This window comes from Pantherophis guttatus, chromosome 1, assembly GCF_059756535.1.
Source record: "Pantherophis guttatus breed Tessera chromosome 1, ASM5975653v1, whole genome shotgun sequence".
In the NCBI taxonomy this organism is placed as follows: Eukaryota; Metazoa; Chordata; class Lepidosauria; order Squamata; family Colubridae; genus Pantherophis; species Pantherophis guttatus.
The window spans coordinates 4,596,572-4,612,100 of NC_142063.1; the positions used below are offsets into that span (position 1 = coordinate 4,596,572).

The 15,529-nt window shown below is 40.5% G+C and overlaps 1 protein-coding gene across 1 annotated transcript in view; it reads left to right on the plus strand.

The window, feature by feature from the left end:
- LOC132712138 (extracellular calcium-sensing receptor-like) overlaps positions 1-14,028 on the plus strand; it is a 33,393-nt gene extending 19,365 nt beyond the window's left edge. The window contains exons 9-14 of the mRNA XM_060692660.2: positions 368-497; positions 1,199-1,359; positions 6,423-6,433; positions 9,803-10,094; positions 13,702-13,831; positions 13,991-14,028. Coding sequence (XP_060548643.2) covers positions 368-497; positions 1,199-1,359; positions 6,423-6,433; positions 9,803-10,094; positions 13,702-13,831; positions 13,991-14,028 — 762 coding nt within the window. The remainder of the gene's footprint in view (positions 1-367; positions 498-1,198; positions 1,360-6,422; positions 6,434-9,802; positions 10,095-13,701; positions 13,832-13,990) is intronic.
- The last annotated feature ends 1,501 nt before the right edge of the window (positions 14,029-15,529 follow it).

The window sequence follows — 15,529 nt, forward strand, 5'->3', positions numbered from 1 at the left end:
TTTGATGAAAATGTGCTTTGCATGTAAGACATCTGAGGTATGATTTGTGTCATGATTGGGAAGAACTTTGTATAACCCAGTTGGCCATTAGAGCAGGCAACTGTGATTTATCAGGACCATTTCCATTGTAGGATCCAACACAGGACTCAAACACAATAATTAAGGCTCATTGCAATGGATTTTTTTAAATTTAATAGTATGCACTGATACTGTATAGTGTCACTGAACTGAATCCCCCAGGAGCTGTTCTGGATTTCTGATAGACCCTGGTGAACCATATTTGAAGATGGACATGTGATGTGGAAATGGATAAATGAAGCATGTCCAGTTTTTTTGGTCATCTCAAGCATTTCTCTTTTCTTTTTAGAAGGTGCCATTTGCCAGGTGTGGCATGAAGAGGTGCCAGGCAGGAGAGAGGAAAAGTGTCCCAGAGGGTGAACAGGTTTGCTGCTACCTATGTATCCCTTGTTCAGATGGGAGCATTTCTGATCTGACAGGTAGAGCATATAGACCTTCAAATAGACACCTTCCAGAATCAGTGAACCATTCCGTGACTCAAAATATTGATTTCTTTTTATCATTGTTCATAGAATTGATAGGCTTCAAAATTTCAGGATACAGAGATTTTCCCTGTAAATCACTCCTTTCCCTTTACAGAATTCTTGGTGCCCAATTCTATATCCGTCTCCTTGTAACTAATTTCTCTATAAATCACTTTGGATCAATAATAGAGAACATTCCCCCCCGTGATATTCAATGCACCTTTTTATGTCTTCCTCTCTTGCATTTGTGGACATTTTCAGCACACATGATAACATAATGGACACACCAACACAAAAAAGAGAGCAAGATTTCTGGCTGATAGATATATCAGTCTTTTTGCAGTTCTAGTATGAAGTGGTTTACTATAGTCATGCAAGTGTCCAGTGAATAGACAGGGCCTTTTTTCCACAGCAAATTGAGCAGGCCAGCTGGGGATGAATAGATCCATGTCTCTGACTAAACTAACATAGCATCATTAATAAAGAAGGAGGCTTAGCCTTTGTTTGATCCACCATGAAATGCACCGTAGGTCATTCCATCACTTCCTTTGGGGGTTGACCATAGCATAAAGGGGACACTCATGTCACCTCTGAGGGTGGGATAATGCTAATTACAGATGACTCTTAAATCCTTAAATAAAGACTCTTGATTTCAGATGCAGGTGAATGTGATCCTTGCCCAGAAGACCGATACCCCAACAAGGATAAGGTCTACTGCATTGCCAAGAAGATCCACTTCCTTGCCTATCAAGACCCCCTGGGATATGCTTTAACTTCTTTAGCTCTTTTCTTTTCTCTGATCACAACTGCTATCCTGGTGATTTTCCATAAGCATCATGACACACCAATTGTCAAGGCCAACAACCGAGATCTCACCTACATCCTCCTGGTCTCCCTCCTGCTCTGTTTCCTCTGCTCCTTCCTCTTCATCGGTCGACCCAGGAAGTTCACTTGTCTCTTTCGACAACCTGCCTTTGCCATTCTCTTTTCCCTTGCAGTTTCCTCTGTGTTGGCAAAAACTGTCATGGTGGTTCTGGCCTTCATGGCCAACAAGCCAGGGAACAGGACAAGGAAACTCTTAGGAAAACCATTGACCATCTCCATTGTCTTAGGCTGTCCCCTGATCCAAGCAGTTTTGTGTGTCACGTGGCTGGCAACTTCTCCCCCATTTCTCAACATGGATTTACATTCCTTGGTCAGAGAGATCATCATAGAATGTAAGGAAGGTTCAATTTCAATGTTTTATGCCGTCCTTGCCTACCTTGGTTTCCTGGCTCTTATGAGTTTCACAGTAGCCTTTATGGCCAGGAAATTGCCTGACAGCTTTAACGAAGCGAAGTTCATTACTTTCAGCATGCTGGTTTTCTGCAGTGTTTGGATCAGCTTCCTCCCCACCTACCTGAGCACCAAAGGGAAGTTCATGGTGGCCGTGGAAATCTTCTCCATCTTGGCCTCTGGGGCTGGTCTCTTGGCTTGCATCTTTTTCCCCAAATGCTTCATTATCCTATTCAGGCCCCATCTGAATCGTAAAGAGAATATCATGAGGCAGAAGAATTGCTGATTTATGTGGAGATTGGGCACTGTGATTTTGGGATATTTTTGTATTCAATCTGATCTCTAAAATAAATCATGAAATACAAGGAAATGTTGTCCATTAAATAATTGTAAATAACTTTATGTGACTAATCACAAAATATTTTTGATTAGGAACAATCAACAATCTTTTTATTCTTCATTCTTTCTTGTTGTATCCAGTGAGACCCCAGTATTCAAGATAGAAGTAAAATTTTGTATGAAATCACATGTGGATATTAACTCCCAACAGGACAGTTCCTCACTTTATTTATTTTAATCCAAAGAGTCTTTAAAATTTTGCTGGTTGTGTTCATTATCCATGTTGATAAGCATGTTCCCTAAGGATATTCTGAATAAGACACTGGAATGAATGAGTGAGTGAATGAATGAATGAATGAATGAATGAATGAATGAATGAATGAAGATGGGATACAAGTTGGTGGAAAGGGAAAGGGTAGAACTACCTGAGATCTTCACTGAATGTTAGCAAACAAAACATTTATATTGTGTCCATTTCAGCAAGAGAAAATCAAAATTATTTTATTTTGTATTTTATTTTCTCATATACACTGTATTCCAAAAATCATTCCCCTTATAAAATTTGTCATGTAATTTACATAACAAATGATCTACGGGGCCTGATTTTGGAATTGCATACACATAAAGACACACTGTATATGTGGCATTCTATATTTTTATTCTGTTTATATTCTCCCCTTCCTTTCAATGCATCAAGTTCACCCTGTTTGTTCCTGAAACTTTGAGCATTATAGTATAAGTATTTGAGTCCTTTAATGGCTGACTTGACTGCAATCAATTAAATTGAAATGAAGAGATTTGATGCCACAGACTATTATCTTAGTACAATAGTCCCATGGATGTGCAATTGATTTTTAAAACAACTTTTGGTGTCTGGCATTCTACTTCCTCCTCTTGATTTATGGAAGATGATTTTTCTCCCTGCCTTATTGGTTTTATTTATTCCTCACTTTGGGTTTCTGAAGGAAAACTGGCAGAGGAAGTAAGCTGAGCTCCAATACTTATATTCGAAATGACTGACCTATGAATATGCATGCTTACACCTTCTGTTGCATATGCATTAGTCTCCTCTGCCTTTCTTAGATGTATAAATATGAGCGTTTAGTTGGGTGGGATCTCTCTCAGTGTTTGGAATGAGTGCTGCTGGCACATCCTGGTTAATAAACTTGATTAACTTGATTATTTTGGTTCTCTGTTTGATTCCACACTACTATTTACTCACCCAGTCCAGAGTTTTATGATGAGTGATGGTAAATGTCCCACAACAATCAACAATGAAAAAAGCCCACTTCATAAGAAAAGCACAGCAAAAAAACTTTTCCAGCTCTAACTAGTTTTAAATTCCTGTGGAATTTAGGGTAGCCTAACTTTTCTGCCCCAGCTACGGACCCCAAAGAACACAGCAGACACAAATTCCATACAAACCTTAACTTACTAATTAAGGACTACTAATAAGCTTTCTTAGTAGTTGTTTGAACACAAGTACAGTTTAAATCAGTCTTTTCTGAACAAGGGCTGTTAATTTAACTTCATTAACAGCCGACAAGAATCCAAAGAATAATAACTCAATTCTGAGTATTTCAGATAACCGTAATCTTACTGTGTGGTTGGCAGAATGCCCAGAAGCAATTTGCAGGAACACTAACAAGAGAGAAACAAGAGCCGAATCAAAAGTTTCTGGAATCAAGACGCGAAGGAATATGAACGAAGTTGTTTCCTGCAAATTACATCAGTCGTCGTCCTTCCTTAAATAGACTAGGGGAGTGGCCAATTAGCCCCAAGCCTTCCTCCCGAGGAGACCTCCTCCTGAGTAGCCACTCCTGCCTTTTAACAGCTCTGTGTGCTCGTGCTTCGAGAAGAGGCTCCTCCTCTTCTTCCTCTTCACTTATGGGAGCTTCTGGAGGTTCTGAAGGCCCTGGCTGACTCTCTGCCTCTGGCACCACATCTCCTCCAGCCTCCTCACTGTCTGACTCGAGCGCCAGCTGCACAGGCTGCTGGTGCAGCACTAAACCTGTCTCCTCGCTGTCGGAATCAGCTACTAACTGCACTGGCCGCTGACGGGCCACAGCACTAACATCTTCAGAAGTGCTCCTGCCTATTGTTAAGAACCACTGGAAAAGTTGGGAAGAAACTTTTCATCCCCTGCCACGTGGGGATAAATAAACCAGCTATTCAATCCAAACATGCTTACTAAAGTACAACTGACTGTCATGTGCCACCATGACCTGTTATCACTCATGCTACCTGACCAAACGATGGAACAGGCCAGAGGTGGGTTTCAGCAGGTTCTGACCAGTTCTGGAGAACCGGTAGCAGAAATTTTGAGTACTTCGGAAAACCGGTAAATATCACCTCTGACTGGCCCTGCCCCCATCTATTCTCTGCCTCCCGAGTCCCAGCTGATCGGGAGGGAATGGGGATTTTGCAGTAATCTTCCCCCGCACATGCCCACCAAGCCACACCCACCAAGCCATGCCATGCCCACCAAGCACCCACAGAACCGGTAGTAAAAATTACTACCGCTGGAACAGGCCAAACTCCACCTTGTGTGTAGGTACTCAATTTCATTTAAGTCTGCTGTTTCTGCTATTTTTTATTCTTTTTTGGTACTTAAAAGGTCCTTAAAAGGACCGTGGGATTGTGTGTGAGCCCAGGAGATCCTTGCGGATGTCTGGCTACCAGTCCATCTGTTACTCATTTAGCACCACCCAGGAGGCATATGTGGCTTAAGGGTTGCCACAGACGCAAGTAACTTTGCCTCCCCGACACATATGGGTGACATACAATAGAATTAGAATGACTCATGAGGTGTGTGCCGACTCCTTGTATAAATGGGGAAAGACACCTTCAGCACAATGTGATTGCACCCCCCCCCCAACAGACTATCCAACATATAGTGAGGGAATGCTCTAACAGAAGGTATCCAGGAGATTTTAGGGACTGTCATAACAACGGCAGTCATAACAACGACAGCTACTGACTGGATCTCCAAACTCAACATTAAAGTCTGAAATGTTATTTCTGTTTTCCTCTTAGGTTTCTTACTGCTTTTTTTTAAATTGTTTTAATTGTTTTGACCTGTAAAAATGAAGTGTTTAAATATTGTGTGTGACCAGCCATATGCTAAATAAATAAATCATTTAAGTCACTTGCCCTTGATTCTCAAGTTCATCTATTCTCTGGATTAATAATAAGAGACACAAATGTGTTTTTTCCCTTTCTGGTGCATAAACAAAATGGAGTGCTGAGTGGGTGAGACAATTGCTTTTCCTTGCAATTATCAGAATGGTAATTTATACATTCCCTATGGATTTCAAGCCACAAAAATCTTCCAAGATAAAAGAATAGAATAGAATAGAATTCTTTACTGGCCAAGTGTGATTGGACACACAACAAATTTGTCTTGGTGCATAGGCCCTCAGTGTCCATAAAAGAAAAGATACTTTTGTCAAGAATCATAAGGTACCTCACTTAATGATAGTCATAGGGAAACAGTCACTATAAATCTTAAAGATTCCAGCAACAAAGTTACAGTCATACAGTCATAAGTGGGAGAAGTTTAATAGTAATGCAGACTTAGTAACTAGTTTGACACTGTTGAGGAAATTATTTGTTTAGCAGAGTGATGGCGTTCAGGAAAAAACTGTTCTTGTGTCTATTTGATCTGGTGTGCAGTGTTCTATAGCATCATTTTGAGGGTAGGAGTTGAAACAGTTTATGTCCAGGATGTGAGGAGTCTCTCAACATTTTCACAGCCCTCTTCTTGACTCATGCAGGATACAGGTCCTCAATGGAAGGCAGGTTGGTAGCCATTGTTTTTTCTGCAGTTCTAATTATCCTCTGAAGTCTGTGTCTGTCTTGTTGGGTTGCAGAGCCAAACCAGACAGTTATAGAGGTGCAGATGACAGACTCAATAATTCCTCTGTAGAACTGGATCAGCAGCTCCTTGGGCAGTTTGAGCTGTCTGAGTTGGCGCAGAAAGAACTTTCTTTGTTGTGCTTTTTTGATGACGTTTTTGATGTTGGGTGTCTATTTTAGGTCGTGAGATATGGTAGAATCTAGAACTTTGAAGGTCTCTACTGTTGATACTGTGTTGTCTAGTATTGTAAGAGATGGTAGTATACAGTAAAACAGGTTTTAAATAAACATGCTTGGAGTTCTCCAGGTGGGAGCAAGCAATGCCACCTCACCTTGTCTTGCAAAGAGCTCACCTCCTGTGTTTGTTTGAGGAGACTCAGCTGCCCTAAATTTTCTCTTTCGTCACAGCCCAAATGCAGGTAAAATGTTTCAATCAGAATAGATCTACAAGGGACCTTGGAGATCTTTTCGTTCAACCCTCTGCTGAAGCAGGAGACCCTATACCATTTCAGATAGGTGGCTGTCCAGTTTTTTTTAAAAGCATCCAGTGATGAAGCACTCACAACCTCTGGTGGCCTGCTGTTCCACTGGTTAATTGTTCTCACTGTTAGGAAATTTCTCCTCCAGGTTGCTTCTCTACTTGATTAGTTTCCATCCATTGTTATTTGTCTTGCCTTCTGGTGCTTTGGAAAATAAGTTGACCCCCTCTTCTTTGTAGCAGCCCCTCAATTACTAGAATAATGCTATTACGTCACCCCTCATCCTTCTTTGCCCTAGATTGACATAACCAATTAATGCAACCGTTCTTCATATGTTCTTGTCTCCAGACCTTTAATCATCTGAGTTGACCTTCTTTGCACTTTGTCCAAAGTTTCAACATCCTTTGTGAGTGTGTGTGTGTGTGTGTGTGTGTAATGTGGTGAGTAAAACTGGATGCAATATTCCAGGGGTGACCTTACTAAGGCTTTATAAAGTGGTACTAATACTTCATGTGATTTTGATTTTATGCCTCTATTTATACAAACAAGGATTGTATTAGTTTTTTTGGCTGGTGCCACACACGGCTGATTCATGTTTAAGTGATTATCCACAAAGACTCCAAGGTCCCTCTCACAGTTACTGTTTCTTAGCCAGGTTTCACATACTCTGTACTTGTAGTATTGGGTTTTTTTCCCCTGCCTAAGTGAACATCTTGCTTTTCTCCACGTTAAATTTCATGTTATTGGATAGGGTGCATTGTTCAAGTTTGTCAAGAACGTTTTGGATCCTGAGCTTGTCTTCTGGGGTGTTGGCTGTTCCTGCCAGGTTAGTGTCATCTGCAAATTTGATGAGTTCCCCATCCATTCACTCAACTAAGTCATTTATGAAAATGTTGAAGAGTACTGGCCCACTGCTTACTTCTCTCCATGTGGATGTAGTACCATTACAGACTACTCATTGAGTTGAGTTTATCAGCAGTTACAAATCCATCTAGTGTTGCTGTTGTCTAGCCTGCATTTTTCTAGTTTACCAAGAAGTAGATTCTGCTCTATTCTGTCAAATGCCTTGCTGAAGTCTAAGTATATTATGTCCATAGCATTTTGCTTGCCTGCTAATTGAGTCACTTTGTCAAAGAATGAAATAAGATTGGTTTGGCATGATCTGTTTTTAACAAGCCCATGCTGGCTACTCATTATAACTTTGGTTTTAACCATTCAGTTTATTTAAAAAAAAAGTTTTTGATATGTTTACCCTGAAGCCATCCAGGTGGCATGTCCTGTGTTTATCCTGTTAAAGCTCTGGTAAAATTTAAAGTGATGCCTGCAATTCAGCTTCTGCACAATCTTGATTTCTGATCTAGGAAGGAAGGTGACAAGAATGACTGGGATGCCTCTCCTGCTGCTGCTGCTCTTCTGGCTCCTGCCTCCAATTATTGCTAAGGGGATGCAAACCCTTTGTGTGTTGCCACAACCTTACAGGATTCAGGAACACTATTACAGGCCTGGTAGTCTCATTATTGGTGGGAATTTGCCCTTGGGGAACTATTGGAACCCTTTCTTAAACTTTAAGAAAGACCCATTCCCGTTTTCTCTCCCATATTTGTAAGTTTTACCTTGAAGTCAAATATCTAGGTGATTGTTTGTGCTGTGTTTGCTCAGAAAGATTTGTTCTCATGATGTTTCAATTTCCTAGTATAGTTCAATTTTTTGTGCTTTTCTCAATAAAGTGCCAAACTAATTAAATAAGCTAGTTTTTCTTTCCAAACTCTTTACCAGAAAGATGATAAATTACATAAAGAGTGAGGAGGGACAACATTTTAGGCAGTTTATTAGCCTACTGAAGAAGTTTATTTATTTATTTATTATATTTCTATACCGCCTTTCTCCCATAGGACTCAAGGCGGTGTACAGTCAAGAAAAATATAGACACACAAACATCATAAAATTGCTAATTAAAATTATTACTTAGTTTGGTCAATCAAATAAAACCCAGAATTAGATAACATTTAAAAAATCATTCATATGTTCATATGTTTAGCCCCGCCTGTTGGAACATCAGGGTCTTGAGGGCACGGCGGAAAGCACGGAGATCAGGGATATTCCGTATCCCCGGGGGCAGTTCATTCCTAAGGGTTGGAGCCCCCACAGAGAAGGCCCTCCACCTGGGAGTCGCCAGTCGACATAATTTGACTGACGGTACCCTGAGTAGTCCCTCCCTGTGAGAATGAACTGGTCGGTGGGAGGCTATTGGTGGCAAAAGACGGTCTCGTAGGTACCCAGGTCCTAAGCCATGGAGTGCTTTAAAGGTGATAACTAACTAAGTTGACTTATACTGTTAATAGAATAGAATAGAATTCTTTATTGGCCAAGTGTGATTGGACACACAAGGAATTTGTCTTTGGTGCATATGCTCTCAGTGTCCATAAAAGAAAAGATACATTTCTCAAGAATCATAAGGTACAACACTTAATGATAGTCATAGGGAACAAATAAGCAATCAAATCATATTAGGAAACAGTGAAAATAAATATTAAGGATGCCAGCAAGGTTACAGTCATAAGTGGGAGGAGATGGGTGATAGGAATGATGAGAAGATTAACAGTAATGCAGATTTAGTAACTAGTTTGACAGTGTTGAGGGAATTATTTGTTTAGCAGAGTGATGGCTTTCGGGGAAAAAAAACTGTTCTTGTGTCTAGTTGTTCTGTTATGCAGTGCTCTATAGCGTCGTTTTGAGGGTAGGAGTTGAAAATTATGTCCAGGATGTGTGGAGTCTGTAAATATTTTTGCAGCCCTCTTTTTGACTCGTGCAGTATACAGGTCCTCAATGGAAGGCAGGTTGGTAGCCATTGTTTTTTCTGCAGTTCTAATTATCCTCTGAAGTCTGTGTCTGTCTTGTTGGGTTGCAGAGCCAAACCAGACATATAGAGATTATAGTTTGAAAATCACAAAATCATATATCATCCATAATTTGAACACAAAATCATGATTGAAGTCTCAGGTACCAACTGAAAGCTTTTCCAGTATGGGCTACAGTAAAGAACTCAAAACTTGGTTTTGGAATCAGCAGTGCTTATGAATAATGGTAAACCTTTGCTGAGACCTCACTTGAGTCTTGTGCTTAGCAAAGGTTGTCTGTCCTGAAGAAATGGTCCATGATATGGAAAAATAGGCTTTTCTCCTTTCTCATAAATCCAACCAACTTTTAATCAAGAAACATCTCCCCCCCCCCATTAAAGAAGACAAGGCACACTCCACCAACACACTCAAGTGTTGCTGTAACATTTTTACAATGTTTCTCTCACTATAGACCCACACCTAACAACTACCAGCTGTTCATGGCCCTGGTGTTTGCAGTGAGAGAGATCAACAAGGATCTGGTTCTCCTCCCCAACATCACTCTGGGCTTCCACATGTATGACAATGCCTATTGGAGGAAGAGGGTTTCTTTGATCAGCCTCTTTCTCCTCTCCACACGTCACCAGATGGTTCCAGGTTATAAATGTGACCAGGAGGACACCCTGCTCTCTGTCATTGGAGGAGACAATCCCAAATTATCAATGCAGATGACCTCCATCTTCAGCATCTTCAAGGTCCCACAGGTAAGGGGGATCCTTTAGATATAGTTATGAAGTAGACAGACTACAGAAACACACACAGGTCCAAGATGACACCAAAAGGAAGGGGGAAATATCAATAGCGTACAACTTAGACAATTAATGCTATAGTTGGATTCATTTTTATATTTCTTGTGTCAAGCTATATTTTATATAACCACTGAGAGACACATAGTGCAATATTTTTGTACTTGCCAAGTCCTTCGAAACTTATTACTCATTAAATGGTAGCCAGTCTTCCATTGCAGTTTAATTCGTACACAAATTGTTTGTTTCCTTAGATTCTGACATGTCACAACAATGGAAAATCTGTTAATTGTTGGTTCTTCCTCTAAGAGAAACAGAAAGTAATATGTCTGTACCTGCCAGAAGGAATTCCTTCCTAAATTATTACTCATAAAAGACTTACTCCTCTTTCACTGCAGCTTATTCCCTGTACCAGATTTATGGTTTGTTTCCTAGGATTCTGACATGTCACAACCAGGGAAAATATGTTCATTGCTGGCTCTTCCTAAGAAAGGAAGAAGCTTATCATTCAAAATGACTCAGCTTGACTGATGGGGTCAATAAACTGCAGAACGGGAACCCTTAAGGTCACCATCAATCTTTACTTTTGTCTTCTAAAGAAGATTCTCACTTTTTTCAGCTCAGTATTGGCTTTGAGCTCATTCAGAGAGACCGAAGAGTTTATCCTTCCTCCTTCCGGATTAATCCCAAGGAATTGCCACTATTTGTGGGTTTAGTCCAAGTGCTTCTGTATTTCCAGTGGAACTGGGTTGGGTTTATTGCCTCTGAAGAGAACGGAGAACGGTTCATCTCAACTCTGAGGCCAATGCTCTTGGAGAAGGAGATCTGCTTGGCCTTCACTCAAATGGTGAAACATGATGTTTCTGATGCGGAAGTGCAAAAATTCACTTTACATTCAAAAATTTGGGCTAATATTGAAGTCGTTCTTTCCTTTGGAGAATCTGAAATTGTTAAAAAATTTCTTTGGGCTGTCAACTTTTATATATTTAATAAAAGGAGATCATGTGAGAAAGTTTGGATCCTAACTTCCTATTGGAAACCACATGCAAATGATTTTCGACATAGTTGGCATGCTTTAAAGAACTTGCGTGGGTCTCTGCATTTTAGGGAGCACAGCAGAGATATCTCAGAATTCAGCCATTTCCTCCTCTCTTTAGACCCTTTGAACCCACAAGGAGATATGATCCTCCCATTGTGGTGGGAAAAGGTCTTTGACTGTGAGTTCCACAAACCAGGTCACTATTTTATAAAATGGAAAAAATACTGTACAGGAAAAGAGAATTTACGGAATCTGCCCACCTACATGTTTCAAACAAGCATGACTGGTGAAAGTTACAATGTCTACAATGCCGTTTTTGCTTTGGCAAACGCGTTACATGCAATGCATGGATCTGGATCACAGTCAGCCCTGAGAAAACTTGGAAAGAGAATATCAACTGTTCAATCCTGGCAGGTAATCTCTGTCACTTTTTATTCAGTTCATAGAGTGGAAACTTCCCATATGTATTACTTGAAATATTCATGAAATATATGTATGCTTCTATATTAATATACTTCAGAACAAGTTACAACAATATATAATCTGAAATTAATATAATAGGTTGAAAATGGTTAGAGGGGGGTGGGTTGTATTGGCTTTTTGGCAGCCAATGACACTGCCTGCTTTTATTTAAGTGATTGTCCTGTAAGGACTTCAAGATCCCTGTTGTAGTTACTATTATTGAGCTTGTTACCACCATTTTTATACCTACTGTATGCAACAGCCTTATTCTTTTCTAAATGTAGTACCTTACACCATTAAATGTTATTTGTCAGATAGGGGCCTGTGTTCAAGTCTGTCTTGATTCTTCTGTATCCTGAGCATTTCTTCCGGAGTGTTGGCTATTCTTGCCAGCAAATTTGATGTGTTCTCCTTCTATTCCCTCTTCTAAAACATTGATGAAGGTATTGAAGAGTACTGGCCCTAAGACAGTGCTTTGGAGAGTGCCACTGCATACTTCCCAACATGTAAAGACTACATGTTGAGTGTAGTTGGTCAACCAATTGCGAAGATATGGTTCAAAGTTTCGAAGTTTGCATCTACCAGTTCCTTCAGAACCTTGTGGTATAATCCATCTGATCCTGATCATTTGATCTTGTCTAGAGTGGATCAGTGTTCTCTTACCATTTTCTAATACATTCCTAATTTGTATTTTACAGTATTTCCTACATACCTTATTTAACTGAGTAGCAAAGAATCCATCTATTTCTGTTGTGTGGTTGAATGGCCTGCAGTATACGCCAATGCAATGTTACTCTTTTTTCCCCTTTTATATTGACCCAAATGCATTCATGATAGTTTTCATTCTTGTTCTGCTCTATTTCTGTAGAGATGTGCCTATTTCTTATAGATGGCGCAACTCCACTTACTCATTTATTAGGTCTGTTCATTTTAAGCAATTTAAATCCCTCTAGTTGAATATTCCATTCAAAGGTTTCATCCCACCAAGTTTCTGTAATGACAACTATCTCATACCTCCCCTCATGTACTTGGAATTCTAGATCACCATTTTTATTCCTCATACCTTGTACATTGCTGGGCTGGGTTCTACTTACCTTTACTACCAGTTCGCAATGGGGCCACACACATGCACTCATATGCGCAGAAGTGTTTTGATGACATCAGGGTCAGTGGGTGGAGCCTCCCACCAGTTTTACTACCGGTTCTATAGAACCGGTGCGAACCAGGGGAACCCACCACTGCTGTATAGGCATTTGAGTCCTTTTTGACTGACCCTGTGCTTGGTTTCTACATAATCTGTTTTGCTGTCTGAGAAGCCACAAAGTAGTAGAAGCCATGATGCCTCATGTGCGGCTTTCAACCAATTACTCCAATATTTGAAGATCTCTTTTGTTTCAGCTTCTTCCTTACTTGATGAATGTCCAGTTCAACAATGGTGTTGGAGAGGAAGTCTCCTTCTCAGAAAAAGGACTGGGATCTGCTCGTTATGACGTTCTCAATTGGGTTCGCCTCCCCAATCAATCAACTGTCCTTCTGAGAGTTGGGCAAATAAATCCTGGGGCTCCCCCAGGTCAGGATGTCACCATTCACTCTGGTGCAATTGTCTGGCCTACAAAGGTGAGCTGGAAGATTCATTGTCTCCTGGGAATGCAGAAAATAGTACTATTGAATCAGAAAACAGGAAAGCATAACATTTGGTGAAAATGTGCTTTGCATGTAAGACATCTGGGGTATGATTTGTGTCATGATTGGGAAGAACTTTATATAATCCAGTTGGCCATTAGAGCAGGCAACTGTGATTTATCAGGACCATTTCCATTGTAGGATCCAACACAGGACTCAAACACAATAATTAAGGCTCATTGCAATGGATTTTTTTTTAAATTTAATAGTATGCACTGATACTGTATAGTGTCACTGAACTGAATCCCCCAGGAGCTGTTCCGGATTTCTGATAGATCCTGGTGAACCATATCTGAAGATAGACATGTGATGTGGAAATGGATAAATGAAGCATGTCCGGGTTTTTTTTGGTCATCTCAAGCATTTCTCTTTTCTTTTTAGAAGGTGCCATTTGCCAGGTGTGGCATGAAGAGGTGCCAGGCAGGAGAGAGGAAAAGTGTCCCAGAGGGTGAACAGGTTTGCTGCTACCTATGTACCCCTTGTTCAGATGGGAGCATTTCTGATCTGACAGGTAGAGCATATAGACCTTCAAATATACACCTTCCAGCATCAGTGAACCATTCTGTGAATCAAAATATTGATTTCTTTTTATCATTGTTCATAGCACTGATAGGCTTCAAAGTTTCAGGATACAGAGATTTTCCCTTAAATCACTCCTTTCCCTTTTCAGAATTCTTGGTGCCCAATTCTATATCCTTCTCGTTGTAACTAATTTCTCTATAAATCACTTTGGATCAATAAAAGAGAACATTCCCTCCTGTGATATTCAATGCACTTTTTTATGTCTTCCTCTCTTGCATTGTGGACATTCTCAGCACACACGATAACGTAATGGACACACAAACACACAAAAAAGAGAGCAAGATTTCTGGCTGATAGATATATCAGTCTTTTTGCAGTTCCAGTATGAAGTGGTTTACTATAGTCATGCAAGTGTCCAGTGAATAGACAGGGCCTTTTTTCCACAGCAAATTGAGCAGGCCAGCTGGGGATGAATAGATCCATGTCTCTGAGTAAACTAACATAGCATCATTAATAAAGAAGGAGGCTTAGCCTTTGTTTGATCCACCATGAAATGCACCGTAGGTCATTCCATCACTTCTTTTGGGGGTTGACCATAGCATAAAGGGGACACTCATGTTACCCCTGAGGGTGAGATAATGCTAATTACAGATGACTCTTAAATCCTTACATTAAGACTCTTCATTTCAGATGCAGCCCAATGTGATCCTTGCCCGGAAGATCAATACCCCAACAAGGATAAGGTCTACTGCATTGACAAGAAGATCCACTTCCTTGCCTATCAAGACCCCCTGGGATATGCTTTAACTTCTTTAGCTCTTTTCTTTTCTCTGATCACAACTGCTATCCTGGTGATTTTCTATAAGCATCATGACACACCAATTGTCAAGGCCAACAACCGAGATCTCACCTACATCCTCCTGTTCTCCCTCCTGCTCTGCTTCCTCTGCTCTTTCCTCTTCATCGGTCGACCCAGGAAGCTCACCTGTCTCTTCCAACAAACTGCATTTGCCATTCTTTTTTCCCTTGCGGTTTCCTCTGTCTTGGCAAAAACTGTCATGGTGGTTCTGGCCTTCATGGCCACCAAGCCAGGGAACCGGACAAGGAAATTCTTAGGAAAACGATTGACCTACTCCATTGTCTTAGGCTGTCCCCTGATCCAAGCAGTTCTTTGTGCCACCTGGCTTGCAAATTCTCCTCCATTTCTCAACATGGATTTCCACTTGTTGGTCAGAGAGACCATCATAGAATGTAAGGAAGGTTCAATTTCAATGTTTTATGCTGTCCTTGCCTACCTTGGTTTCCTGGCTCTTATGAGTTTCTCAGTAGCCTTTCTGGCCAGAAAATTGCCTGACAGTTTTAATGAAGCCAAGTTCATTACTTTTAGCATGCTGATCTTTTGCAGTGTTTGGATCAGCTTTCTCCCCACCTACCTGAGCACCAAAGGGAAGTCCATGGTGGCTGTGGAGATCTTCTCCATCTTGGCCTCTGGTGCTGGTCTCTTGGCTTGTATCTTTTTTCCCAAATGCTACATTATCCTACTTAGGCCCCATCTGAATTGTAGAGAAAACATAATGAGGCATAAGAATGTCTGAAATGGAAGGATTGGAACCTTTTGTTTCTGACTTTTGGGCATTTTTGTATTTTATCTGATTTCTTAAAAATTATTGGTAATAAAATATATAGC